General features: G+C 45.8%; 1 protein-coding gene across 2 annotated transcripts in view; it reads left to right on the top strand.

Moving 5' to 3' along the window:
- The first annotated feature begins 6,200 nt into the window (after positions 1–6,200).
- Positions 6,201–27,766, top strand: part of LOC128298952 (transcription factor AP-2-epsilon) — a 43,219-nt gene continuing 21,653 nt past the window's right edge. Inside the window, exon 1 of one of the 2 annotated variants that reach the window (XM_053034767.1) lies at positions 6,201–6,245. In XM_053034767.1, the coding sequence (XP_052890727.1) occupies positions 6,201–6,245 (45 nt within the window). Of the gene's footprint in view, positions 6,246–16,783; positions 17,330–27,766 lie in introns of those variants that run through there. The other variant, XM_053034766.1, reaches the window with a different exon arrangement.

Genomic DNA, 27,766 nt, shown 5'->3' with positions numbered 1-27,766 from the left:
CCGATACACACTGACAGGCGGCAACGATCTTGATCCTTGCGTTGACCCCGTTGTCCGGATGCCGACCTGGCCGGAGAGCACACTGTTCGCTTTCGCTTCCAACGTTATTTGTTATACCATAATTATATCGTTAAAGGAAGCGAGCTGAAGCGAGTCGAGCATGTTTGGAAAGGCACCCAATCACACCCAGACGCTCAAAAGTGAACTCCAAAATAGTTCCAAACGCCCGGTACAGTTTTTGTTTTGTAACGCGCAGAAGATCGAGATACGACAAAGAGCCGGCATAGAATCGGTATCATTAAAATGTTATTAGTTTTGGAGCGTTGCAAGAGTGCTGCTCTAGCGTTAAGCAGAGTGCGCAACCGTCTGCGTCCTAGGCGTCGGTGGCTGAGCGTGCCACGTGATTGTGGTGGCACCACCCCATAAAACCACAAACTAATAGCACCCGTGTGGCCAACGTGGACGAGGAAAAAAACACATAATTCGTCTAGAATGAAATTGTAACGGCTCGGGGATGGAAAGGGCTCGGCGAAGAAGTTTAACGAAAAAAAAACCTCTCCCTGCGTCCATCGAACTCCATCGGTCAACAGGAGAAGGAAAAAAAAACGTAAAACACTCAGCATGAGCCTCACCGCATTCGGTTTGTGGTCGGATTCTACAAGGGAGGCGTTCTGTCTTCTCCTCCGTTACCAAGCACAACACAACAAGGAAAATGCTACAACTGTCCCGGTCGCAGCAAGGGCCGGGGCGAAAGATAAATAAATTAAGTTACATCACGCTCTTTGGCGTGATTCCAGCCAAACCGCAAAAAGGCAGTTCCATTCAAATCCGACCGTTCGGCCGTGTTACAATTAAACCAGACAAACCGGAGCAGTTTTCATTCGAACGGGCTTAATTCGATTCTTTCATTCGCGTCCATTAGCACTCGCCGGGTCGTACCAGTTCAGCTGGTGGAAATCCATTCCCGAGCACAATAACCGTCCGTTCTAGGAGGCTGTGCCTGGTTGTAACGCCTAATGCCTAAGATCACTCTCGTCGTTTTTTTTTTTGTACAGAAATGACGAAGCACGAGACTTTGCGGTGCATAGATGCACCAGCTATTGCAGCAAATCGCTCATTATGGTGCTGCACGTGCATTCATCGCCAGTCGGAATGACCACGAGCAAAAAGGGCGTCAACCACAGCTAGCCGGCATGGTTGCATTGTCGCGCGCCCCGAGCGTGACAAATTGAATATTACTCGACGTTTTCATTGTAAGCTTCATGCGCGGTCAGCGAGATAGATCGCTTGGCAAACATTGCCCGAAGCGAGTTTGATAAGAATAAAACCCTTTTTTTTGCAATTGGTTCGAGCGAGTACCGGAGTCCCATAATGCTAAACGATTTGACCCGTGCTCAACCACCCCAACCCCCGCTTGGGGTAGAACGAGTGCGGAGTTAAGCGGAGTAACCGCCATCCAGTACCCGTTAGATGGTGTTCAGCACAACGAATGATTTATGTGCAGCCGAGCAATAAACTTTGGCAATCAATCCCGCAACGCCGGGTATAAGTAACATATTTGTTTTACCGTTTCGAGAATAAGTGTGTGGTTTTGCTTCTTTGGCTGTTGGTTTTTTTTTTTTGCACCAATTCCTCCGGTGCTCCAATCGTGTGCTGCATTCTTAACCGAGTACCGCGCATAAATCATGGCATTTCTTGCTTACACCAAGTGCCAGCGCATGCCACCCGATGGCTGCTCTCTCGTATGTGCTCATCTTCCTTCAACCGGGTGTGTTTGTCATCGACGGAAAGGAATGGATCTGCCGAGCAGAAGAAGAAGGTTCGGGATAAGCCCTAGCACAATGCTATCCCCTCTTGGTCTCTTGACCACTGCCGGTGGTTATCGGAGATCGGTGAGGAAGTTATGGATCATGTCTTGCGTGATTTTTTTTCTTTCTCGACACGGTGAGTCGTAAGTGGAAGCATTTATTTGCACCATTAACTACTGCTGTGTGGAGCCGGCCCACCAGACCAGATTCCGGATTCCGGTATGCCCTCCCATATGATGATGATATGCCTGCCCCCAGTTGGCTTCTGGTTGTCTGGTTTGACTTTGAGATGGATTTGCTTGGAGATCCTGCAAATGGAGATGAAAAATAATTGTAAAGGATATTGGTGTGAAGCATTCGGAAGAAGGAAACTTCAATTTATGAGAGTAAAATAATAAAAGGGATGAGAAAACAGGGGAAGGGCTTAACTAACTTACACTCACTTGATAAAATTCCAATTCGGTTTAGATGGGAATTGAACTCAAAATCTATCAGATGGAACCCAATCACCTTAACCATTGTACTCGTACGCTCTTCAGGACATTAACGTTAATATCTCAACAAAAACCATTAGCCAATCCAGAGCTGTGGCCCTTTTTCGAGTACTTCGAGCGTTTGTTGTGTTTTTCTGTCTCCTTTGATTGCTTGTAATCCTTTTATGTGCCGTCGAGCCTTGTATTTATGCAAAAAAGGTAAAATTGTTACAAGCATGCTTTATGTTGTTGTTTTTTTTTCTTTTACATATTTTCTCTCCCTTTTGTAAATAATTAATAATTAAACAAAAAAGCGATAACAAAAATTTATTCCACTGCTTCAGGGATTGACTGAAAGGCGGGGAGAGAGAAGAAAAAAACGACATATCGCCAAGGTGAAAACAATAAAACAGGATCAAGCAAATCAGTTTTGCTACCACCATCAACTGTAGAAAGCGTTGTTTGTCAGAACGACAGTCCTTGGTTGCTACGCAACGCGTCAAGATTGCGGTAAGAAGCACAACGCTGTAAAACTATTTCGCAACAGCAAACAAAAAAATACAATTTCCTGTCTGTTTTTTTTTTTTTGCATTTGGGACCGATAGCCTTTGCGGTGCCCACCAATTGGTGCAATGTTTTGAGCCGGAGCTGTCCTTGGCTCGCCAGTGTGACCATCTGGTTTCGGGAGGGGGACCCCGAACCGGGACCGGGACCGTAGGCACGGGCCAAACACACCCGGGACACACCAGAGTCCGTGGTCCGTGCGGTGCAAAAGTTATTAAATTGTGAAGTACGAAATTAATGACTTTTTTATTTTCTCTTGCTACATTCTGTGCGCACAAACAAAACCAAACGCAAACGAATGGGCCAGCGCGTTTCGCTTGGCGGTGCAGCATCAGCAACCCGAACAGCTGAGCATCCGCTGAGACGTTCTGAAGACGTCCTCGGCACGGCATCGGAGGCTGAAGTCTGAATGAAATGAAATGGACAACGGAACGGAACGAATTGTGCGCGGGATGAATGCAGTGTTTAAAAGACAATCCGTTTAATGGCCGAACCTGGAAGCAGAAAATGGAAACTCATTAAAATATAGATTAGAGAGAGGCATACCACCATTTCGCAATTGGTGCGAGTCGCTTTATGTTTCGGGTTTTACTACCAAAAAAATATTATCCCTTTTTCATTTTTAACCCGTGGATTAGATTTCCAAAAATGTGAAGCGACCGGCAGCGTGCCCTTTTCGCTGTTGCTGAACGACCAGTGCGCGGCCCTGCGTACCCCGGTCTTCAAGGGCGTACGGGGAGAACATTTTACAGATATATGATTTATGTGTTCCAGCCAGCTTCTTGTCCCCTTCCCGTGCTCCTCCTTTTCGCCTCATCATTACAGCATCCTTTCGCTGCCACGGCCGTGGACGGAAATACAAAACAATCAAATTTAAATTTACGAGCTCATTTAAACACGAAAAATCATTAGTTGACCCACAAACCGAAACCAGAAGGATTCAAATGCTCACCTTCACCCGTACTGCTTCCGACGCTGTGCCAATTTTGCTGGCAGCAGTTTTACAGCTCTAGCTTGGAATGTTTTGCCCATAAAAAATCTCGACCCTCGGCCGAAAGGAACATCCCGCGTCCGCGTATGAATGACATGCGCACCTAGCGTTGGCCAACTAGGAGCGAACCACTTAAAACGGTTACAGCGCCGGACCCCGGACTGCAATTGCTTGCACCGGCTGCGTCGCGTTTTGTCCGTACCGGATTTTCGCATTTTATCTTTAATTTTTACTCCCGTGTCTTTTGTTTTTTTAACTGCTGGTGCATTTTTAATCTCCATAAATTATACCTGCGCATACGTCATTGCGCAGTCATTGGCAGGACGGACGGTTTCGGCTCGCACTGCGCGCGCTCATTGCGAAGCTCCTGCTGCTTTGTGCCTTTTTACGGCTGCGCAATGCGCCAAGCTCCCAATCATAATTCCCCTTTGTGCGCGAGCTGCAGCGGCGATGAAACAAAAAAGGGATAAGGGACGAAAAATGCGAAAACAAAACACTCGCATCGCTGACCGTCACTCCCAGGTCTGTCTGGGTGGAATGCAGCCGAACATGAAACCGTGAATGAAACGACGGGGTGCAATTATGATTTCCGCACAACACTGGCGCGCACACCTGAACGCAAACCTTCAGGAGGTCTTGTTGCAGTGGATATCCCTCGAAGTCTCTCGTTTTCTCCCCGTTGCCATTTGCTTTTCCTTCCGAAGCGCCCGCGCGATCGCGATCTCGGGGGTCGACACGATCTCGGCACAAGGGCTAACAACCAACCCGGGCGTTGTTGTTCCCGGGCCGGGCCTGTAGTGTAAGCTCGGTAGCATGCCACCACTAATATGTTAGTTGAAAATTACACCCTGCCCAGGTGGTTCCAGGTCGGTCCAGGTTAAAGCGAACGCGCCGCGTGCAAATTCCGGTGGCCACGGATTGACTGGTTTGGCTTGCCCAAAGCTCGAGACAGGCGAATTACATACCCGGCACCGTACGTACGGCACGTACCAAACCAAATCGGAAGCACCGCAGCGGGAGCACTACCGCGAGATACAAACCTTTTGTATCGGCCCCTTGCACTGGTTGGGCATGGGTTTGCAATTTAACGGAAGCACAGTGGAAGCAAATGGGTTTTAAGGATGGACTTTCCACCCTTCCTAATTCGATCGAACGATGATTTGGGGGTTCTCGTTAATTGAGCTGTACGATCGATTTACTGATCTCATCAACATTCCAAAAAACCCCGTGGAGCATTCGTGCGCGGACCCGCGGGTGCGTAATTACGATAATCGTGTCGATTGTTGCACTGGAATGAATTAGTCATACTTAAGGTGGGCCTTTAAAATGAGGTGGAGGATGATGGGTGATGATTGAAATTTAATCAATTAAAAACTTTCAACGATTCTTCGTCAACTGCCTTCAAAATTTGACTTGTTGATTACAAAAATGTATAAATAATATTGAGGTTTGTTTTAAACTAAGCTCTAGGACCTCGTCCTGTTTTCGATTAATTTTAGTCTAATTGTTTGATTCCAATGACCTACATCACTCATTTTATATAAAATAGTCTAGACAACTCAGTCTAATTACTCAGTTTTCTGTTATACTCAGCTCCTACTCACTTTTCTGTTATACAAACTAGCGATAGCACTTTTTTCTTCTGAATTCTCTCCATCTTAAGCACCCATAATTGTAAGCTCAGAACTTGTTACATGCTAACTAAGTGTTTTGTTTGTTCTAGGTAAGCCGGCAATGAAAGCATAATTCACGCACCTGACCAATACCTTTCCCCGCGGAGTACGTAACCACATTGAACCGACGCGTGATTGGAAACTCGTGCCGCGCGAAAAGAGAGATAGAGCGTAACATATCCTTCCTTGCGTACAGCATCTTAAAGACCGTACATCGTTTAGATCCGATTAAAGTAAAACCAAAAGGTGCGTGCGCCATCGGAAAAGGGGGCGCAACACGGGGCAGAAAAATCGTGAGCCAAAGAGGAAGGATAAGGAACAAATTCGAAACGAAACGTGTGCAAAGAACACATCACGGGTAATCACTGTAATCGACGCGTGGATTAATGTGTCCAAAACGGGCACCGAAACACGTGCTTTTGGGAGAATTCAAACATGCACCACATGTGTGGTGAGCGAAGAGTTCATTACACACACACCACCGTTCGTATCCTTAGAGTTTGAAGCACAATTATTGGCTTCTTAACCTCCAAAACCACCAACAAACTGCAGCCCAAAAATTACATCCAAAACAGCGCGCTAACCTCTCTCAGCCGGCACGTGACAGCAACATTGGCAGCATAACTGCCGCACCCAGCATAAACCGTAGCGGCCGTAACAGCCGCCATCGGTTTGGCCGCCCCACAGGAGTATGACATTTCGCTGCGTTCCTCCGTACGACGCTAGCGCACAATGGGTAAGACATTTAGTGTTTGCGTTAATCAATACTGGTTTCAGGCATGTATTACAGAGATATTTGCGAAAAAGCATTATACTGCGGGGGTTATGTCTGTCATTCCTGACAATACTAGACTTTTGTACCATGCAGGATAGTCAAAGGAGGCATTGCTCCTTTTATGCGTTCCACTTTTCAGCAAACAATACTTTGACGTGGAAGTGCTTCTTGTTAAGCTTTACCAAGCCTACTTCATACCAGGATATTCTGAAGGATATTTGACTGAAATACACAACACAAAAGCCATGAGACGTGACGTGACTCCCAGATGACAGCGTGGATAAACAAAGGAATCAACCATATTTTTACACCCCCCTGGAAAACCCTGTAATTTACTAATTTAATCAACAAGCATAAACCGATGTTGTCGCAATCGTGAACGGAGCCGCAAGGATTACGGCGGCCGAAACGTAACAGACCGGATTGGACGAGCAGACCTTCAGCGACCCTCCCCCTTTGCGGCGGGGTGAGAAAATGGTTTCTTCTTACAACCCTTCGTCAAATCTTGTTTTTCTTTCATCCCTAGCGCGTTTTCACGGCGTCATCTAGCGTTTGATAGTCAGCATCTCGGTGATGCTAGCGTCATCTGTTTACTGCTAGCGGCAATACGCATTGCTCCTATTGTATGCAATTTGCGTGCCACTGTTCCTTCCGCGGTATGCAAATAATTCGTTGTGGAATTTATTTTATTTTCTGGTGGCCCATTTATTGATCCGCGAGGGATTTGAAGCTGCTACAAAGTATCTCCGAGCGTCAATTAATGGGCAAACGCATTAGAATAGTATAGACTCATTAAATGGATCTAGGAGTCAAAATAAGGGTGAACTCCTTCCAGATATGAATGAGCTCAGAAGCTGCTCAGATCAATGCCATTAGAGAACCAATCGCTAATGTATTTGTGATGTTGGTCAATAGTTTAGGGTTGGGACCCAACGTCCTAAGAACTCATTGTATTACAGACACCTAATAAAAATTTCCGGCAGCAGGAGACCTCGTTCAATCCAATCCACAGCATCCCGCAGCCTATTTCCTCATATGATATCCAACATCTGACAATGTAATGGTCCTGCGAATCAATCGCGATTATGAGATAATTCCCGTTTCACTGTATGTATATATACTTCATGGACTTCAAGTACTGAAGTATAATAATACAGAAATAATACTATAAAAAGGATAATACGAAATAGGACGAAGCTTCTTTTGAAAAGATTAATAATATTTCTTACACACCCCTAAATAAGGAGCCTGTTTGTATTAGAAAAAAATATTCTAAATTATACTATGTATATTACAGCACTAAATGAGTTTTGAAGTCATTCAACAGTTGGTTTGAATCTCATATTTTATTGCCGTGGAAGAGCTGTCATTGTACTCCGGAAGGTGATAGACATTCCTGCTAAACTATAAAATGATGCTATACATTTAAATATTCTCTACAAATAAGTTCCAAATAAGTTCAATAATTTGGCTGGACCATCATAAAAACATACATCCATCCATATAAAGTCATTCTGTTCTTTTGTCAGCCGCTTACCAAACTGTCACCAAACTATGTGCCATAAAATCCATTCCGATTGAACCCACTTCCAGGGTGCTTGAGGATGAGAAAGAGGCGGGAAAGAAATGTTCCCACCGTGACAGAGAATTCTCTTCCGGTCCTGTGTCTTCTCTTTGAAAAACCTATCCCCAGCAAGATGCTACCCCTTCTCCAGAATTCCGTCCCCAAAAAAGACAAGCGCGCGCGTGTGTGCGTGTGTGCATATATGTTGGCGCGTATTTTTGTGCGATTTCATGTCATTGCCGATTGTTGGTGAAATTTTTACGAGAATGACCACCTCGTTAAGATGGACCCAGTGCCAGAGAATTGAAACGTTCGCCGGAACGCACCAGGGTTCCGGAATGTATCCCGGGTGCGGTTTTGTGTGTCCGGTCGGTGTTGGCTCAACCTTACGCACCGAGGGCGAGAGTTGGGAAGGGAGAAAACACCCCAAAAGATCTTCATCAGAACGGCATGAAAAGAAAGTTCCGGGAGACCCAACCCGAGCACCTACACGTTACCGGAGGACCTGCTGCTGTTAGCATTACTGCCGGGGTAACATGAATTTTCGCATCACCACCCTTAATTCCACGAGCGAACGGCCCAATAAAAGCTAATTTACTGGCACATTCGAAATTATTTACAGTGCTCCACTGGCAGTGTCGGTGGCAGTTTCTTCCCACCCTCCGCACAGTCGAACCACAACCGAGCAGGTTTTTGTTTTGGATGTCGCGCAAAAACGGTCCGAAAAATAACGAATCGGACCCGAAGCGGACGCGGGCGCGGTGTGGATTGTTTTGACATTTCTGATTGTTTCGATCGCTCGTTTGGGGAGGAAATAAAGTGAGATAAATGGTCGCGAGTGACTTCTTCCTCACCGTGGTACAATCTGCTCAATTATCATCTCCATTCACCGGGGGAAGAAATTCCCTTTTTTTGAAACTAAAAAAAACAAGCAGGGCTAACTGTTGTTAGCAATAATAGGTACAAACACACACTGGCAAAGACACACGTGCGTATGGTGCAAATCGCGAAAGAAACACACCGAGATTATATCGCGCACACTTGATCTCCGGGGCAATCAAAAGTCCGCCCCGAATCGCTCGGAACGCGAAAAACTCACCCAAATCAAACTCCCAGCGCGCCCCGGTGTTGGCATCCCTGCTGCGTTTGATGGACCGCTGGTTTCGGTTTAAGTGTCGTTGTTTTCTGTTTGCCAGATTGATTGCCCCGTCCGGGGCCGGGGTACGGGTTTGGATTTGTAGGTTCCAATTTTTTGGCAGTCAATAAATCACGCATCGATCCGTGCGCTGCGGAAGTCCGTGGTGGATGGCGGGTTTTATTTGACAGCTACGGAAACATTGGCTTTCGAAACATTCTCATGTCGCGCGACGCTTGTAATTACCTGCGTGGTTACACTATTTTTCCTTTTACCCCGTTCGGTTTGACATTTGGCGAGCGTAAAGTAGTTACCGCGCTACGGTACTGTTTTTGCAGTTCGTTTGTACATTGTGACTGCCATTGGTACGGTTTCATGGGGCAGTTCTTTCAGGGGTTTTAGGTATGCGGGAAGGCCTGCAAAGCTAGGGCATGTCTTGTTAAAGAGAGTACGACCAGGCAAAGGCTGGGTGTGCTGGAATAACGACACGACACCAAAACGCCCATTGTATGTAGAATATGACATAAACAGGTATCGCGGCATTTAGGTTGGATCTGCAAAATGGGAAGGTGTGAAGATATTGTACACACGAAAGCGTACTTCCAGCGCACTCTTTTCTAAGTTACAGTAAAAAAAAAGGTACTTACACAACACCTCACAGCTGTTGTTTCAGCCTCCTGTTTCAACTGAGCAAGCCATGAAAAACAGCTATGGATTTGAAGCTAGTTAAGCTATTCTAATTGTAATTCTTTTTGATTCTCCCAAATGTTTAGACATTATTTTTATAATTTAATTTCTACTTTACTAATAATTGACTATTTATACTATCAACTCATTTATATAAAATGGCAGAATGCCTGGGCCTTATAATTTAATCTTTTATTTCAATTTAAATACAAATATTCCAATATTATTAAGAAAAAAAAATCGAACCAAGTAAATATTTTATCCAAATTTAACTTCAACTCCCATTATATAAACTCCTATATATCCGCAAATTAATACTAAATCACAGTCGCAAACACAACGTTCCAAAATCGATGGCATCAGATGATGAAGTTGGTCGCCACGTACGCTCGAGATATAAAAAATGAATGACCACAAAATAAACGAACTGTTAACGGTATGTACACGGTCGTGCGAATGTTTCAGGAGTGCACCAGCAAACACGAAATGGAGAAAACCCACCATCGATTGGGTTGCCGTTTCGCCACCTTCCTAGTTGGTGCCGCCCGAAACTAAATAATAATTTAACATGAGCATGAGCATGAGCCGCATGAGAAAATGATTTTCCGACCGAGTTAAGCATTGATGAGGGTGAGTCGGTGGTCGGTTTGCTGGTTAAATTCCATTCGATGAAGTTACAAACCATACCGGCGCGACAAATTCTTCAAGACTGTGCACTGGGCAAGCACGGGGGAGGTAAATGCTCATCCAGATAGCAGAAATTAAACAGCCATTCGGGCCTAATGAATTACGAAGTTTGTCAAACAATCAGCACCTAGAAGTCCGTGAGGCGTGACACACACACACACACGCACGTGGGTATCTATCACTGGCCAGATGTAATGGGCTTTTAATTCGAGTGTTGACTCCTTTTAAGGGCTCATAAATTATTGCTAGCAAAGCCGAGTTTGTAGCAGAGTGTGGACAAGCGGGAGAGCGAAAAAAAATGCTCATGGTGCCAAAGATAGTCCGCCGTCTACCCGAAAGGAACTCGCTATGGTATCGATGGTGGAGTGTTGCTTTTTTCGCACACCTACCACCGTACGTCATCGGGCATGTTTTTATGTCCCTCCCCAGCCACAACGTCCAAGATCCAGTTTTAATGTAATTTAGCACCGTTTTTTTTCTTGCTCATTCCGCCCATCTGACGATTGTGTGAAGGGGGGGTGTAGATCGCTGGGGACACTTTTCGTAGCGTGGTGCTAGTTCATTAAGCATAAAAGCAAAACGCTTGGCAGATGGCACCATAACGCAGACGTACCGATCGACATGGTAAAGCGCTTTGCGGGCGAACTGCAACATTAAAGCGCTCGCAGCAGCGTGTGAGGATGTGTCCACTTCTAATAAACTTCAAAAGCAATCTAACGAACGGTTGGTGGGAATTGGTAAGTTTTCCGATCTAGAAGCAATCATGCAGGAGGGCAAGATGGTAGTGAGAAGGGTCCCTACCGATGGCTGCAATTACACACGTTTTCACAAATTAAGTTCAACCCCGCGTGCTTGGGTCGAGATGGCGTTGATGCTGGTGCCACGCATTGGGAGGACAGCGTGGCAAGATGTAGAAGGGTGTACATAAAAGGAGGTCCTGCTGTTGATTGAAAACAGAATAGGCAAAGGCTGCATAGCCCATTTCAATTTCCTTGGGGCCATTCAGTCCTCTGCAAGCGTTTATGAAGAGTTTGCAGAAGATTTTTATTAACCTCTGCGAAGGTATTGCGGGCAGGTACATAACATAACTAACCAATAAAGTTGTGTTACTTGCTCGGGTTATGACATCTCCTTCCAGCCATTTGGAAGCGATCATTTCATCCTACAAGAATGCTCACATTGCCTGGTCCGTAATGATCTCAGCAACCCGTGAGCTCTTCTGTAACACCTCTAAATCATTCACGATCGTGTCCCGCGTTCAGCCGCCAGTGGGCTGAAATGACACAACCACCAACATAAACCACTGTAAACAGCTACTTAAATGAAGGAAGAAAAAAAAAACAACGCATTACGGTGAAATTTTCGCCACTTACCAAGTGCAAACACCCAAAACCTTTGGAAGGTGAAGAACATAAAACAGCAATGCGATTAAAAACCTTTGCCAACCTGCCACGGAGCAGAGCGGAATCGGAATGAATAGGAAACAACAGCTAAAAACAACAGCAGCAGCAAAAAAACGAATCGAATCTTTCACAGGAAACTCTCAAATCTCTTCTTTGCCGGCGAGTAATTCTACAAGACCTTACCCCGCCACGGCCACGGCAGTGCCTTTCTTTTTCCGGTGTGTTCAAGCGCCCCAAACACACACACACACACCGCCAATGACCATATTTCGTTGTGTCATATTTATGTTTCATCGAGGTGCGTTTATTTTTCATGTCTTTTTTGCTTTTGATTGGCCGTTTTTTTCGTTCGTTCATTCCTTTCCGTTTTATTTCGTTTGGCACAGGTTCTGTTACCTTTGTTTTTTGTTTTGTTGGCCCCCAAGATCGCAGGGTCGATCGCGAATGATTGGAAGGGGAGGGTGGGTGCCATTTACCTGTTGTTATTAATTTGAATGTTCGAACCTGGGACGCGATCTGCGCCAAATAAAAGCCGAGCGGAAAGACCACCGAGTGCTGTTGATGATTACAAAATGAAATTCAGCAGCATCGCAAACGGCACACGGGAAGATAAAAACCCGCGAACCCGGGAATGGAAGCAACTGGTACCAGCGGAAGGTACCATTCGTTGCGATCGCGACCCGGGCTCGATGAATGAAACCGGCGGGGATAACAATAATTGGCACCAGCGGTGACGGTGACGGGGTCGATGCCGATTCCTGAAACCGACATTATCCTCACCTTTAAGGCTAAATATGCAGTATACACACATGGAGCGGACCCGATCACGGTCTCGGGCCCACATATCGTGAGCGAATTTATGAATGAAAACCCCCACAGCACCGGTGCGACTTTGTAGAGATGACATCGCTTCGGGTCACAAACGCGCGGTTCGTCGCTTGCGCATTTAAGTCTTTTGTTAGAACGCGCGCCCGGCCACGGTTGAGCTAGTTTCGCGCGGATGCGTTTGCTGGTCGTGTAAAGTACAGCGAGCCCAGTGCGACCCTGCGTGATCCCCCCCCCCCTCCCCTTCCCCCCTGTTTTGATCCCGGTCACCTTAAATGGGTCTTCCGCTACCACGCCAGCCGCGGGTGTTGAACGGTTTCTATTTACGCGGTGACCCATTCCGTGCAGTGTGTAAGGTTCTGCTGTGCTTTTTTGTTTATTGTACATTGCCGCTGGCATTACGCTTCGCGCTACGATCCGCAGTGCAGTGGACGGTTTTTGTGGCGTCCTGGGCGACGAAAAAATAAAACCGGATCGACTAAAATGACCAACTAACTCGCGTGTGCGCGCGCGCGCTCGTGCGCTTTAGATATTTGCCGTTTTTGTTTTTGGTTTTTGCTGCGGTGTGTGCTTACGGTTGCTTTCAGCACATTCAAGGCATTCTTTTGTTGCACATCTTGAGACCTCGATCGATCGATTTGGTTGCTGGGTGGTACCGGCCTTATAGGTGAGGCTTTTATTTATTTTACTGATTTTTTCCACCTCCTTTCTCTGTGTGTCGCGCTGTGGCCGTGGTAGCATTTTATGTGTAGAATGCATGCGACAATAAACCCGCAGCCCTTTAGCTTGCTATCATATCGGAGAAAAGTAAAATAGTGTCACGAGCTTTGAGCTCGAAGCGGGATGTTAAACGCATAACGTACCGTTGCCTTGTTCCCGAAATGGTCTCTAATCTAATCCAGTTCAACTGCTGCACTATCAAGCGTTAATTAAATTGAAATGTCATCCTCATCGCACGCGCGACCGCCTGTATACCGATGAATCCGGCCAAAGTGTTGAAACGATATTTCACTTCACCGGGATTATCTTTTTCTCCAACTTTATGAGCCGCTTTCAATCCACCAAGCTCGCGGGAAAAAAATCACCCCGAATTTTGTGTTTGTTTTTTTTTCCCTGTTCGTGCGCAAAGCACATGACAAAAACGCATCATATTCTACAGCACCGCGTTCACGTAATAAGACCGATCCTGAGTCGCTCCTTCCAGGCCAAAGCGAAACGATCCCGCGCCTTATCGTGGCAGCAATTTCGCACGACGTTAAAACCACTTTTAAGCGTCCCGCAAGGCGACCGGAGGCCTACCGTCTTTTGGGCACTTAAATTTGACACTTTCCTCTACCGCGGGCGCGTTTTTGGGGATGCGCGTGCCGTCCACGACCTAACGGGCCAACTGTGCTCGGGGAGCGTCGAACTTCAATGGCACGTTAAAGCGATACGAACTGTACCGAGCAAACGCAACGGTACGTTAATTAAGTTAAAGGACCCGCACCAGCATCAGAGGGACAGGTAAACTGCCTTATCGCTTTCGCTCTCCTTCCCCTGAGGTTCGGTACGGATTCGTGAACTCCTGCAAGTCCAAATATTCTTTTAATTGCGTCCCAGTCCCGGTCAACACGTCCAGTGCTTTTTTTCCCTCAATACTTAATTAATATAATTTTATTTCGCCACCGTTTTCAACCGAGCGAACTGCGCTGAATTTGCGTACCGAGCATCCGCTGCACGGTGTATTCAGCGCACATCTCACGTTTTGCGCACCCATGACAGCAGAGATCGCTTGTGCGTATTTTGCAGGCAGAATGTAAAAGGGAAATAGTACCGCCGCTACACCATATGTAGCTGCATACATTAGCATTAATCGTTTCGAGACTAAAATATTGCGCTTCCTCGCTTGATTTGGGCAGGTTCGACGGTTCGACCCACGGGGAGCATAATCTGGAGTAAGTAGCACTTAAATGTACCTCTTGACACTTTATTTGGGTTTGGGATGTCAAGTGTATTGCTATTGTAGGGCATTCATATCAAAGCTCATTCAGAGCTTGTTTTATGTTTTATACTAATAGAAAGTATATTTACAAGTCGTTTCTAAATGCTAGACTCATAACGATGAAGAAACAAAAGAAATATTTAAAGAAGATCATGGTTTTTATGTTTTTTTTTACATGAATAAATTTTGGTCTCTATAAAAAAGTTATATAAGCTACTTTAAAATAATCAAATGCCAGCAAATAGTAATCCTAATCGTTTTCATATCTTTTTATATGTTTGTGAGTGGGAAGGTTGCCAAATCTGATGCTCTAACGTATCAAAGCGCTCCACTAATCCCCGTGAAACTCCACTTCAAACGCTCTGAAGCAGTCCCAACACCATCTCAACCCCATCCAACTCGCATGTTATTTTAACACACATTTTTCTGTCACCTAGACCACCGCCGGCCCCGGGTCGGGATCGTACCACAACGGCAACAGCAAACGTACGCGGCCCCCGGGCCGGACCCGAAGAAGAGTGGTACAGAAATCCACCTCGAGTGCGCTCGTAGCCCCACTCGACAGCATCACTCGAGCCCGAAAAATTTCTTCGCGCGCAACAAGTCGCTTTAGCAATTGTATCGCTTTGTACGCCCCACGCGCTATCAAACTGTTTTTGGGGAGTTTGTCTTCCGCTCGGCCACCAAAAACCCAGCGCAATTGTGCTTCGCCTCACCTTGACCGACCCGTACGGCTTGTGTACATACTGCCTTCGCAGTGCAAAGCCGGGCCAAGAAATTACAACAACAAAGCCAAATCTCTCCACTGGCTCCACAATCGCACACCGCGGCCGATAAGTCTTCGATTGGATGTGTATATGTGGGTCACCGTGCGTGCCGTGGAAGACTGATCATCGTCAACGCGAAAAAAAAAAATCCCGCACGGCCGCTTAAAGCGTATGAAGATTCCCACGATGCCCCTCCCGCGCAACGACCGACCGACACGTTCAGGTTTTGAACACAATTGAGTCAATTTGTCACAGGTGAACGATCGATCAAGTGTGTTTTATCGTACCGCGGCAACATAAGCCCGCTCGTGCGCCACATGCGCGCGACGAGTGAATCGAATCTCGCGCGCTCGCCCATCGCCCGGCTCACCAACCGGGATCGTGTTAAGTCTCCCTCGAAAATAAAAAAAAAAACACACAATCCAAACCAACATACAACACACGAAACCACACGATCGCATGGTGAGCATCGCTGGAAGGAGAGCAAAAGATCGCCAGAGAGAGAAGCAGCTTCCTTCGCGCTATTATGTAGCAGCCCAAACGCCAGGGCCAGCATAAGAGCACGCATGAAGAGAATCTCGTCCCTTCTGCAGAGCACGGACAGGCACGGACAAAAGCGACGAACCCGACCCGACCCAGGCATCGCTGGAAAATCGCTCCGGGGCTTTGCGGTTGACCCGACGGCCACTAGTTTACATGCGATCTTTCGATCGTACGCATCGGCGTGTTCGGTTTCGTGTGTTTTTGCACCCCTTTTCCCTATCTATTTGCACCTGCTTCACAGCAAGACATCGCTTTCCTTCCGTGTCGGGTTAAAGTTTTGGCTGAGTTTTTGGTTTCATGCACAATTAGATTTATCGTCCTACGATGTTTGGTTGGTGTTTTCGTGTGTTTGAATCATTCACACTCGCTTCGTTTCACCGGTCGCTCCTTTCTCTCGCGCTAATAAGTGTTATCTTAACTGCTTCCTCTAACCGATCCGGACGCGATAGTGAAGCGATGATTTGAGCGGGGGTTCGTCGCTTGATTCTCGATACCCGCAAAAAAGCGTTGAAGTCTTTCGTCGGGTTTTGCTGCTATCGCATGAAATCTTAGTGCCATTTCCGTGTCCGTTTGTGTATTTGGGTTAATTTATTGTGGTGCACAGTTCAACACACGCATACGGCCATATTTATGCTAGAGAGAACATAGTGGTGCCACCTTCTTGCCATGTGTAATGTGTCTGCGGATCGAAGTGAATTAAATGTGCCTTATTTTGCTATTGGAAGCTAGGAACCGGTGGTTCATTAGAATAGTTCTAACATGTACCGCATTTCACCGAAACGATTCGCCATTTGAACTATTTACATCTTCTTCCGTTTCTTGATGGTTGATGGAGTCGCATGGTGATCGTAAGTGTTAAGCAAAGTGCCGCGCATACCGAGTGATCTGTGAACTTTGCAACTACACGATGAAGAACAATAACGTACCGCAGCTCGCTGAGCTGTCCGATCTTGGTCAGCAGCAGCACCAGCAGCAGCACCATCAGCAGCATGACCCGGGTCAGATACAAATCACCGACCTGCGGCACCAGTCTTTGAACGAAATCCTGAAGAATAACATGGAGATCATGAAACCGTCCGGCCATCATCATCACGATCATGATCATCACCACACGCTGCACGTACTCCACCACGGGTACGATGAGCACCATTCCGGCTCCGGCATGGACTGCACCGATCTGGTCGGTGCGGCCGGTGACAACAACAATAATCGCCGAAGTGACAGCAACAACAACCATGCCACCGCGACTACCGTCACCACCAGCCACCAGCAGCTCACCGTCAACCAACGGGGCATCGCTCACGGTGGCAGTCACGCAACGCCGGGCACTACGACTACCTCCGCTGTGGCCGGGACCACCGCCACCACCGCCAACGACTGTGACGATGACCTGAGCAAAAGCCAATTGATTTTGATTGATGATGAGCGCAGTTCCCTGCACGACGATGACGACGTAAGTTCGATCCTGATCGCGCGCGCACACACTCTTCGATGCGCTTCCTTTCATTCCTCGGTGCGCGTTCGGCACTTTCTGATTTATTCCGCGCGCACCAGTGGCGACCTTTCAACCTGGTCGCCGTTGAGCCTTTTCCTCCCTGGAGGGAAATTTACAGCGCATTTCGACGTCTTCATCTTGATTTGCATTTGATTCGATGCAGAGCTATTCATGAACGAAAAGGTACAGCTGGATCACTTGCAGGAGCAACTCAATCTGAAGCGATTGTCTAATATGGCCAGCCAGTGTCGAATGTATTTCTCTTGCTCAACCATACCAACACATCTAAAGGAACATGGATGGAGCATATACGTACACAAACATTAAGTTAAACATTTGTTGACCAAAATAAGCTTACATTTAGCTCATAAGATAATGGAAACTTCGGACTCTCCTTGTGATGATACAACGATCTTCAAAATCAGACCGTCCAGTATCGTGTTTATGTCTTTTCTTGCTTTCATTTAAAGTTGTATTATAAAAAAATATTTAAATACTTTATTTTAAAGTTTTTGAACACAATAGTCAACTCACCAAGACCACCTCTCTGTAGTCTATTGTTAACTGTTCAACATCTCTGCTGTTTGATGTACTAATTCATGTTCGTTCGATCTAGTTTTTTCCACTACAAAACATCATTTTCTCCTATCCTTTTGCTCTTACTTCTCCGAAATCGGTTCATCTTCTTTGCGCTCTTTTTGCCCTACTCTTCCCAGCCGTTCCAGGCTCTTTCGATCGTTTGTTTCCAAATTTTCTAATCACTTTTTCTCCAACACGAAACTCCTTCTCTAGCAGCGAAAAGTGATCGTCCTTCGTGCTGTTGTTGTTGTTTCGTTGTTTCTGCACATACTTTTGACTTGCTCCCGTTTCTGCTTCCAACCGTCGTCACCCCGTTTATCAGATTCTCGACATTTGTGTAGATCGATCGATTGTCGATGATTTTTAATTTCACCTCCTCCGCTCGCAAACATCGACATCGTACCTCGTAGCCACTTTTCTATCGCTCTCTTTCGCTTGCCTCATTGACTCACTCCCATCCTCCAATCCGATCAGATAGCATGAGGATCGGGAAAGAGTAGCAAAAGGTGTTCAACAAAAACTGCTCCCCTAAAATAAAAGAATCTTGCAAGTAATCCGAGCTACGTCAATCATTCAAGATTACTGAATTAATTATTACCCCCTCGCTATGTCCCTCTCGCACACACTCGCTTTAGCTGCGTTCGGTTTTTGCGTTCAGTTTCAAACGATGGTGCGAGTTATTTCTCTTTAGACGGCGAGCCCTTCAAACGACGATTGCGTCCACACTATGTCGATTTCACGCAGCATTTGAACGACGCGTCGGGTGCTTCATCTGGGGGGGATAGGAATGGAAACTATCCCTTTTTCGGGAAGGAAATCGATCGCTACTCGGACGATCGACTACGCATTGACCCAATTTCTGATGGAGCATTACAGATTACATTTCGCCCGGCAGCCCTCGACAAACACACCGGCCTCAAGTGATGCTACGCAAAGGGGGTAACGAAATTGGGGAACCGTCACGCCGCATTCGGTTGTGGCGTTTGTTTTAATTTGTTCGACAACCGAACCTAACTGAACTGCGATTTAATCAAAACATTGTAGCCGTTGGGTTTTATGCCGAGGTTTTTTGGAAACCGCTTCGTCGCATGTTGGAAGGACGAATTATGTTTTCTTTTCTGAAGAAGGGTATGAATGTTTATTTCTCTCTTAGATGCTATTAAACATTCAAATTATTACGCCAAAACAAAACAAATCTATTTAAAGATCATAACTCATAATCCCACGAACCCTCTGTTTTTTTTGGTTTGGCCGTACATTAAGCTTCCACACGATTTGTACCGAACCGTTAAATAATTTGCTTCACCACCAAAACACATTGCACGATTCGGACGAATCATGATCGGATCGTGGCGTGTTTGAACGCCTCACGAGACAATCCTGAAAATTGTCCCTACCGTTCTGGTCGCTTGCTTCAACAGTGCGCAAACTCTCCTTGCAGCCATGCATAAATTAATATCGAACACTCGCGTGATTTCGTTTAGAAGAGGAAGCGGACAAACAACGGCCAAAGAACCACCGGGCTAACTCCATCTAAGTGACGCGAGGGAACTCTCCGACATGCCAAAACACTTGTTCTCATGTAGTGTTATTTCTTTCCGCTTTGCCTGGTTTGCTTCCATCATTCCATGCGATCTTTCGTTTTGGCAACACTTTTCTTTCCTCAGGTCGTGTGTGTGTGTGTGAGAGAGAATTATGTCTTTGACAGTGTAGAAAGATCGTCTCGATTCGTGAGGACAGGAAACGTTGTTTTATTTTTTGTTTTGGCCGGGTAACCCCTACTCGACAGTGGGTAAACTCTTCCGATTCGTACGGTCGGAAAAGCAAACGGGAAAAAAGGGGCGAAGAAAGGTTAGCAAAATTATGGATCCCATGAACCCCCCAAACCTCCCCCCCTAAAAAAAGAAACTAACAATATAACGAACAAAACGGCGATCGCAACGATCACGATGAGTGGTTTGAAAAAGGAGCCGGAATCCTCCAATTTATGTGGCACCCAACATCATGTCACTCGCCACCGCAGTTTAACCACGACCTATGGCGGACACACTAATGTATGGCCGCAAGGGAGATCCCCACACACACACGCATGTGCATTTTTGGGGGATCTCTTTTGCACTCGTTCCCGAACGGTAACCTCCCCGTAGCGCATTAATCGCATCCTACGTAGCGGGAGGCGACATCACATAAACCGTTTTCAGGTAATCTCATTACAACCATTAGGTCAGGTTTTTTGATTTCTGAACTTTGTTCGGGTTCGCTCTTCTCGCTCACTTTTGGGTGTTGGTATGTTTGGGAGTGTGAAAAGCGCTTAGAAAGCGTATGAATGAATGAAACGTTTTGCCAAACCCCGAAAACCGCAAACAGTCCGACAAATGGGTGGAAGAAAGTGTCAAGTGTAGGCTGTCGGACATAATTTCGGTATTTAAACCACTTCTTGCTTAACCTATTGCCATCGATTTTATAAGACGGAAGAGAAAACATAAATTCCTTAGCGTATGTTAACGCAGGTCACAAGAATAACAATGTCCTGCTGCTCTTGCTTGATACAATCGCCACTAAATTCTACATCCGGTTGCCTATACTCCCACAAGCTTGTAAACCATTTTAAGATGGGCATACTATGTTAACTTTTTTGCAAAATTCATGTACTATTGATGTTATATTTTTAGGTCAAGAAGTCTCAGTAATAGCAACAGAAAATTAAAAGACACATAAATAAAAATGCTTATGACTATTTACTCGAAAAAGGTAGAAACAATATTTGGAACATAACTAAAGATCATCACCATACTCAAAAAGAAATGCACACAACAAAAAAAACACACACAATCAAGGCCCATCCACATCTTGCAATTATCACTTTTCGCTTAAGATCGTTAAGAGATCAAAAGTGCCAGACAAATGCCTTCAACTTGGCCACATAATGCAACTCCGTGCGCGACGATCAATCTAGCGCGAAACTAGGACAGCTAAGCGACGAACCCTGACGGCGATACATGCACCACCGGAGTCCGCGATCCACCGGTTAAGCCCTTTATCGCGAGGCGCCGAAAAACATCAAACACGGTACGGCAATGAACCCCGTGGCCGGTGCTGAAAATTGGACGCAATTTTTATTTCCTTCTCATCCCGAAAACGCGCAAAAAAAGGGAACGTGAAAATCACTGAACCACTTCTTCCTTTTTAACTCCTTTCCTCTCGCTATTTCATCCCCCCTCACCTTCCACTCGCCCCATTACTTTATCCTCTCGAATGCCAACATCGAAGTTCTGGTGACCCAAATTTCAAGTGTCGATTCCGGCGGCTCAATTCTTGCATTAAGTCCCCCACGGGATTGCCCACCGGGAAGGGTTTTTGTTTCGCGATCGCGATACCCTTTTTCTTCGTTTTGGGGGTTCGCTTCCACCTTGCATGCGTTCGGGGTTTTAATGATGCGAGTTCTCTTAACCACCCATCCATACGTTCCTCGTTGCTTGACATACGCAGGACAAAAGGTTCCGCCACATTCCCACACACACACACACACATGTATACTCATGCACTGTTTCTGTTGCGATCGGAACAGGTTGCAGATTCTTTGGCAGCAAAAATCAGCTGTAAGTGCTAATAAAAATAAAAATCGACACTTGAGCCCATTCAAAGCACATAACATGAAAAACCCTCAATCGGTGCGGTTCTCATCGGATCGATTTGGTACGTATGCATGATCGGTTTTTTCTTTTTTTTTATTTGGTGACCGATGAGAAGCGACAGACCCCCCAAAAAAAAAAATGAAAGGCTGGCACCAAAAAAAAAAAACACGAGTGAAAAATAAAACTGTCAAATCATTTCTTCTTTTGCGAACCCGCGTGTGCTTTCCCGCCGTGTAAAAGCAGCCGAACAAAAGTTATGACAGGCCGTTATTCCTGGCCGAATCTTTATGCTGATCCTTGCAATGCGATGAAAAATCGCACAGAACCGTCCCGTTCATCCGGCGGTTTCGTCCGCTTCAGGTGGGCAGCTCGTGCCACCGCGGTTCGGTTGATTGTTCGGGCGCGATACCGCCACCGTGGCGGCCATTAATTTGCTGAACCCAAAACCGCTTGTGCAAATAAAGCGAAATAAACAATAAAAATAATTACAAGTTAATAATAATTTATTAACCGTTGGTGCGGTGTCCCCTGTGTTCTTTTGCCGAACAGCTGGAATCCGGCCGGTAAGCAGTAACGGATTCGCACACGCTGCAGCTCGCAGACCCGGTCGGTCTGCGACCTACAATAACAAAAATGCTTCCACAGCAAGGAACAAGTGGTGGGTCATCATGGTATTCATCTCGTACACATCTTTTAATTGCACCAATGGGGAAGAATTCTATGCATATGCCTTCCTCGCAGTACACCTTGCCAATCCGATCTGTCACGTGGTGTTGCGGGAATAAAACAAGGAACGTTCCCCTTGAGGCTTCCCCCGAGGCCAAGATTTATGACAATCTGTTGCATTTTAAACGATGCAGAAGAAATTGATTTAAAGCACACGCGCGATTCGACCAATAAATGCTAATTTGTCTTCCGATATGGTGCCGCCGAAAGGTGCAGATCGTATGACAAACACCGTCATCATGTGGTTGTGATAAAGCATTTGTTTGATTCTTACAGCTCGAAACGAAGATCACTTGTAGTACAAATGGAGGTGATTGATTTTCCCACGATTACTTTGTTTTTTTTTGGCTTTCTTCCCTTTTCTGGTATTTTTAAAAGCATTTCAATAAAAGGGAATCACTTCTTTTATCAAAAGCGAATTAAAAACTTTCGTTCGACGCAAGGCACTTGTTTTGCGAAAAAGCACCAAAGCAAGAAACAGGGTCAATCGCTCCATGGCGCGATCAATACTTACCCTAGAAGGCAGGCGACTTGGATGTAAAGCCAAGTAATTGGATGATCATTTATTTTTCCCTTGGAATGAGGAAAAGTTAACCATTTGGCGCTACTCGATGGGTTTAAACATGTGGAAAGGACTGGCCCTTTGTGCGTTTTTTTGGCTTTTTGTAAACCATTAATTATGCTACTTATACTAACACTTGTAACCAATATATTCCCCCGTGACGTTAATGCCTACCGTTTTGAATGGATTCATTTAATAATGCTACGAAAAACTGTTTCCCCCGAATGAAAAATAGCTAGCACGCAGCTCTCATTACCCACTTTCAAATGATCGTACCGTGTTCAACTCTTGCAGCAAGTGACACGAACAATCGTGTCCGACCGTTGAACGTGAACCGATCGCTTTCCGATCGCCTTGCATTGTTAATCGTTCTGACACAAAAATACCAACGAAATGGTATGAAATGCATTCGCTTTGATTGATCTCTCTTCAATAAAGACAGTCGATGAATATGGGGCAGTGTAAGAGCAAGGGTGCATTCTTGAAAAGTCCAAAAAAGCGAATCCCCCTTGCGCACCGCACGCAACAGCTCACAAAAGACGTCGGGCTGATCTTTTGTCAGTGTATGGAAGAAAGTACCCGAAAGGAGGGAGGAGACGGGGGGGATAGTGGAGAAGGTAGACAGTGGGAGCTATTGGTAGTTGTTGATTGATTAACGTGTAAGCCTCTGCATTATCGCACGCGCGTATTAACTCGCTGCAAGCAAAGCGGCGCTTTTAATCGATAGACTTCCAACTTCCAACAAGTGACGAACCTCGCCGAACGACGGTTTTATCGTGTGTCGCCCCTTTCAAAACCCTTCTCCTTGCTCGATTCTTTTAACCCCGGTGTGCCTTTTCAAATGAAGTGACCATTTTTCATCGCCGTTCACGAGAAACGGCTGCCGTACGGAGCAACGAATGCGCGTGCGATCGATACCCAATCCAGACGACACACAACAATGAGCCTGGGTGAATCGTTTCCGTGGGGCTGCGGCAACCAACCAAATTTGTGTTCATCTCTTCGACTTAATTGCTCGCGATGGGGTAAAGTTTCGACCGGTACGAAAAAAAAGTTCAAAAACATCGCGTTTCGTTGTACTTTGGGGTTTCGCCTCCCGTTCAAACTGTTTTGTTTTCCTTTAATTGGTGTACAACATACTCGCGAGCGCACGAGACAACCACGAGATCACGTGGTGACCAGCGCCCCAAAAACTAAGGCAGTAAAGGAGAGAAAAAAAACAATCGATGATTTAAATTGATCTAAAACTGCTTCCTTTACATCGAAACCCGTGTGTCGGTGAATGGTTCATCACCCAATTCCTCCGGTTTTTGCAGTTCAAAATCAAACCACTATACCAAAGAAGGAAAAAAGGCAGGAGAACGGGAGGATTAGCGGCGACAGGGGCGAACCGAAAACAAAATGTAGCGTTAGGTAAGGCGCTTTTTTAATTGCTGACCACCTCGCGGAGGGATTCGAATGATTTGAGCATTTTTTAGACTCGAGCGCTCCGTAGCACACGAACCTCCCGGTAAAGGCGTTTAGTGGTACGCGTGTGTCTGTGTGTAGAGTTTATAGAGCAAAAGTTTCCGATTCGCTTTAATCATCGCCAATCATGAAACGTTAAACTATCATTCCAAACATTCTGCAGCGCACAGCGGCGTCAGCGCATAATTATAGCCATTAACCCGAAACCGAACCGTTTGGAAGGTCCCCGGGTTGTTTCGACGTTCGCTTACACGCTTTTATTGCGAGCCGGGCTCGGTGTTTTTTTTTTGGTCGTACGCCGCAACTACGGTCCGAGCGGGTGTGCTTTCTTCAAACTATTAATTTCATCACAATCACCTAAAGCCCCCGGAACAGGGGAACCGAATTCGAAAACAAGGCACGAAAACAACGGCGCGGTAGATATTAGTTTTAATCGATTGGAATTGTTTAATGTCGACTCTCGTTGAAGCGTTGTGATTAGGGTTGGGGATGTATTTCTTTCGCTTCATTTCATCTATTCTTATTCTTCTTTTCTACTCTACGTAGTCATTTGCGTGTGATATTCCACTATCTAATTAGCGTGCGAGGTTTGGTTCGATTTATTAATTTGTTTTAAGTTTTTCTTTTGCAAGTGGTCCTTAAATACAAGTTACATTTTGACATTAGAATTATTTTTTGTCAAGTTCTATTTTTATCTAAATGATTTTAGATTTGTAAGCCTTTTTAATGTTTATTTCCCATATTTGAATATTTTCCCTTTTTTCGAGTATTTCTTTCATTTTGTTTTTATCTTTACAAGAAGCCGAATAATATTTCACAGCAAAGCGAGTCCTTCTTTTTTTCCTTCCTAATGTAATCGAGAGACCGGATATTGTTGCCAAATTTCATTGCTAATGTGAAAACTGCCAAACATTGCGAAATGGATGCAATTTCCTAATTCAATTCAAGCATGTCCTGCTAAGGCCCGCCCTTTCCCAACATTAAAGCGTAGACATTGATTCTTCCCCTCGCGAAAGAATTTTCCTGCTCAGTTCGCTCTCATCATCTCACCACACCTTGCGTCTATAGATACCTTGGGCCCACTTTTAAAACCTTCCTTTTGGTAAAAAAACTACAACAAATATCAGGGGTTTAATGCTGCTCACTTCCCATTCCGATCATGGCGTCAGACCGTCTGCTGCTGGTTTGCCTGTGTTTGTGTGCACGGGAGTGAGAAAGGTCCGTGTGTTCTACCCTTCTTTATCCTTCTTGCTTCTAATACGTACTATATTTAGCTTGTGTGTCGCTCTGTTGCTTTAAATTACATCCAAGTTCACTCGGCTCGGTGTGTAGGACCTTTTATAGGAAACATCAAATACTACGGTACGAAAAAAAATCCTGCAACAACATCAAACCGGCTTCCCCGGTAGGGTTCTTTACCGAGTAGAACCCCTTCAGCTGTCGGTCGGCTGATGCCTTGGGGGCAAACAGATACTTTTTGCCCCCTTTTTTTACTGTCGAAAGAACCTCCATTCACAAAACGCTCAGCGCTCGGTGGGTTCTCTGGGACTATTGACACGATCTACCCACGGCGCGGCTAGGGATGCTTCTGTTTGCTTAGTGCGACCGGGCGATTGTTGAAGCATAACTGAAACATATTGCTAATTGTCTTCTAAGGGGAAGCGTAACCGTTTCACCCAGTAAGGGGTTTTGCATTCGCTTTGGCTACTTTAAATGGAACTTCTCTTTTTCTCTCACTCGTTTTTTTTTTGTATTATTCCTTTCAACAAATCAGCGAATAAAGCGAATATATCGTGCGTATGCGCCACAAAGTATTGTGCAGCCCAGGCGTGACGTCTCACTTTAACGGGATGATTCGCTAGCACCGCTCGTTGACGACGAGGACGCTTTGCAGACAATCGTACATCGTACGCACTCGATCAAACAAATTGCACCTAATGAAGCGCACCTAACCTCGAAACAGAACCCGGCCCTGCTCCGGTGCCGAGCTTATCCGATAGTTGAGCGATCCTGCCGCGGTTGAGATTAGCAATTATTTCGCACAGCCAAATCCCGAACCGCATTCCACATTATGCGCGGGTCTCGCGGGAGATTACCGTTTAGAAGAACATTAATCATCGAAACCCGTGCGCGCATACTCGCAAACCCCGTCAACCAGGGGGCACAACTGCGCAACAGAAAAAAACTCCCGTCGGCAAGCACACATCGTTAGGCAAACCGCGCACGGATGGAATTCCTCGTCCTCGTCAGCCCGGGCATGATGGGGCCTGGGTTCACGATCGTACGAAATGACACAAAACTTTTATCAAACCGTGCCGGCCGCGGTCGCGGTTCTGCCTAACCGAAGCAGGTCACACCATCGGTCACGATCGATTCGGTCGCGTAAATCGCGTCGCGTTTCGGTCGGGTGGATTTGGCCTCGGCCTGCCGAATAAATGAGTTCGCATTCCGGGCTTTTTATTTTTAATACGTGGACATTCCGTTCGATTCGTGTGATGATGTCCACCGGCACTGGTTGAAACATTCCAATCATTAGTGTTTCTTTTCTGCGGCTTTCTGCAGATCATCCTGCGAGCGATAAATAGTTTCTTTCTCTTACGGGATAAAGGTCACGTGCTTGATTGGTACGAGTGATATGCAATTGTTCTGACACACATTTTACCACCTTATTCAGTGTAATTATTATACACAAAACATTAAAACTAACTAACTCCATTTATTATAGCAAACAATACTGTTTCTTCGACGCACCAGTTTGAGGTATTTTGGAGGTAATTTTGAGGTATTTATTTTGAGGTATTTAGTTAAACTTTCACGTAAAACAAACTACAATATCAAATGTTCTTTCTGTAATTAGAATGAGGCCTGTAATTTGTTGACTATAAAATCGTTTAATAAAATTCCGGGTTCGTCGCTTACATTCTTCCACAAGACAAACAGCTACTACCAGCTGATTTTGACTTTGGGTTTCGCGATTCGCACACTGATAGATCAAAACCGGAAAGGTCGGACGGAGTGAAACGGAGGAAAAATTCAGCTATACCAACATATACCGTGCACTTTTAGCAAACCCCAGAGCCATGTTCGCGACGCCCCGACGCAAAACTTCAAATAAACTTCACATGATTACGGTTTGACCATTTCTTACGTGCCTCCCGATAGGCGAGTCGGTGGATATCGGCTCACTATCGGCTTAACCTCGTTCCATCCACTTCGACTTACGTTTGTGAGTGTGCAAACGGGGCCGCGGTGGAGGCAGAGCGAACATCTTTCCCTTCGCTGGGCGAGTTCGCGACCGGGTGCTATAAAAGTGCAGTCCGCACACAGAATCTGGACCGGAAACCGCGACAACCTGCGAGCTTTCGGGGTCCGGGAGGGTTGGGTTTTGGAACTCGATCGTTTGGAAAATAAAACCTAACCGGGTCC

The sequence above is a fragment of the Anopheles moucheti genome, chromosome 2 (genome assembly GCF_943734755.1).
Source record: "Anopheles moucheti chromosome 2, idAnoMoucSN_F20_07, whole genome shotgun sequence".
Lineage (NCBI taxonomy): Eukaryota > Metazoa > Arthropoda > Insecta > Diptera > Culicidae > Anopheles > Anopheles moucheti.
This window is presented reverse-complemented; position numbering and strand designations above follow the sequence as displayed.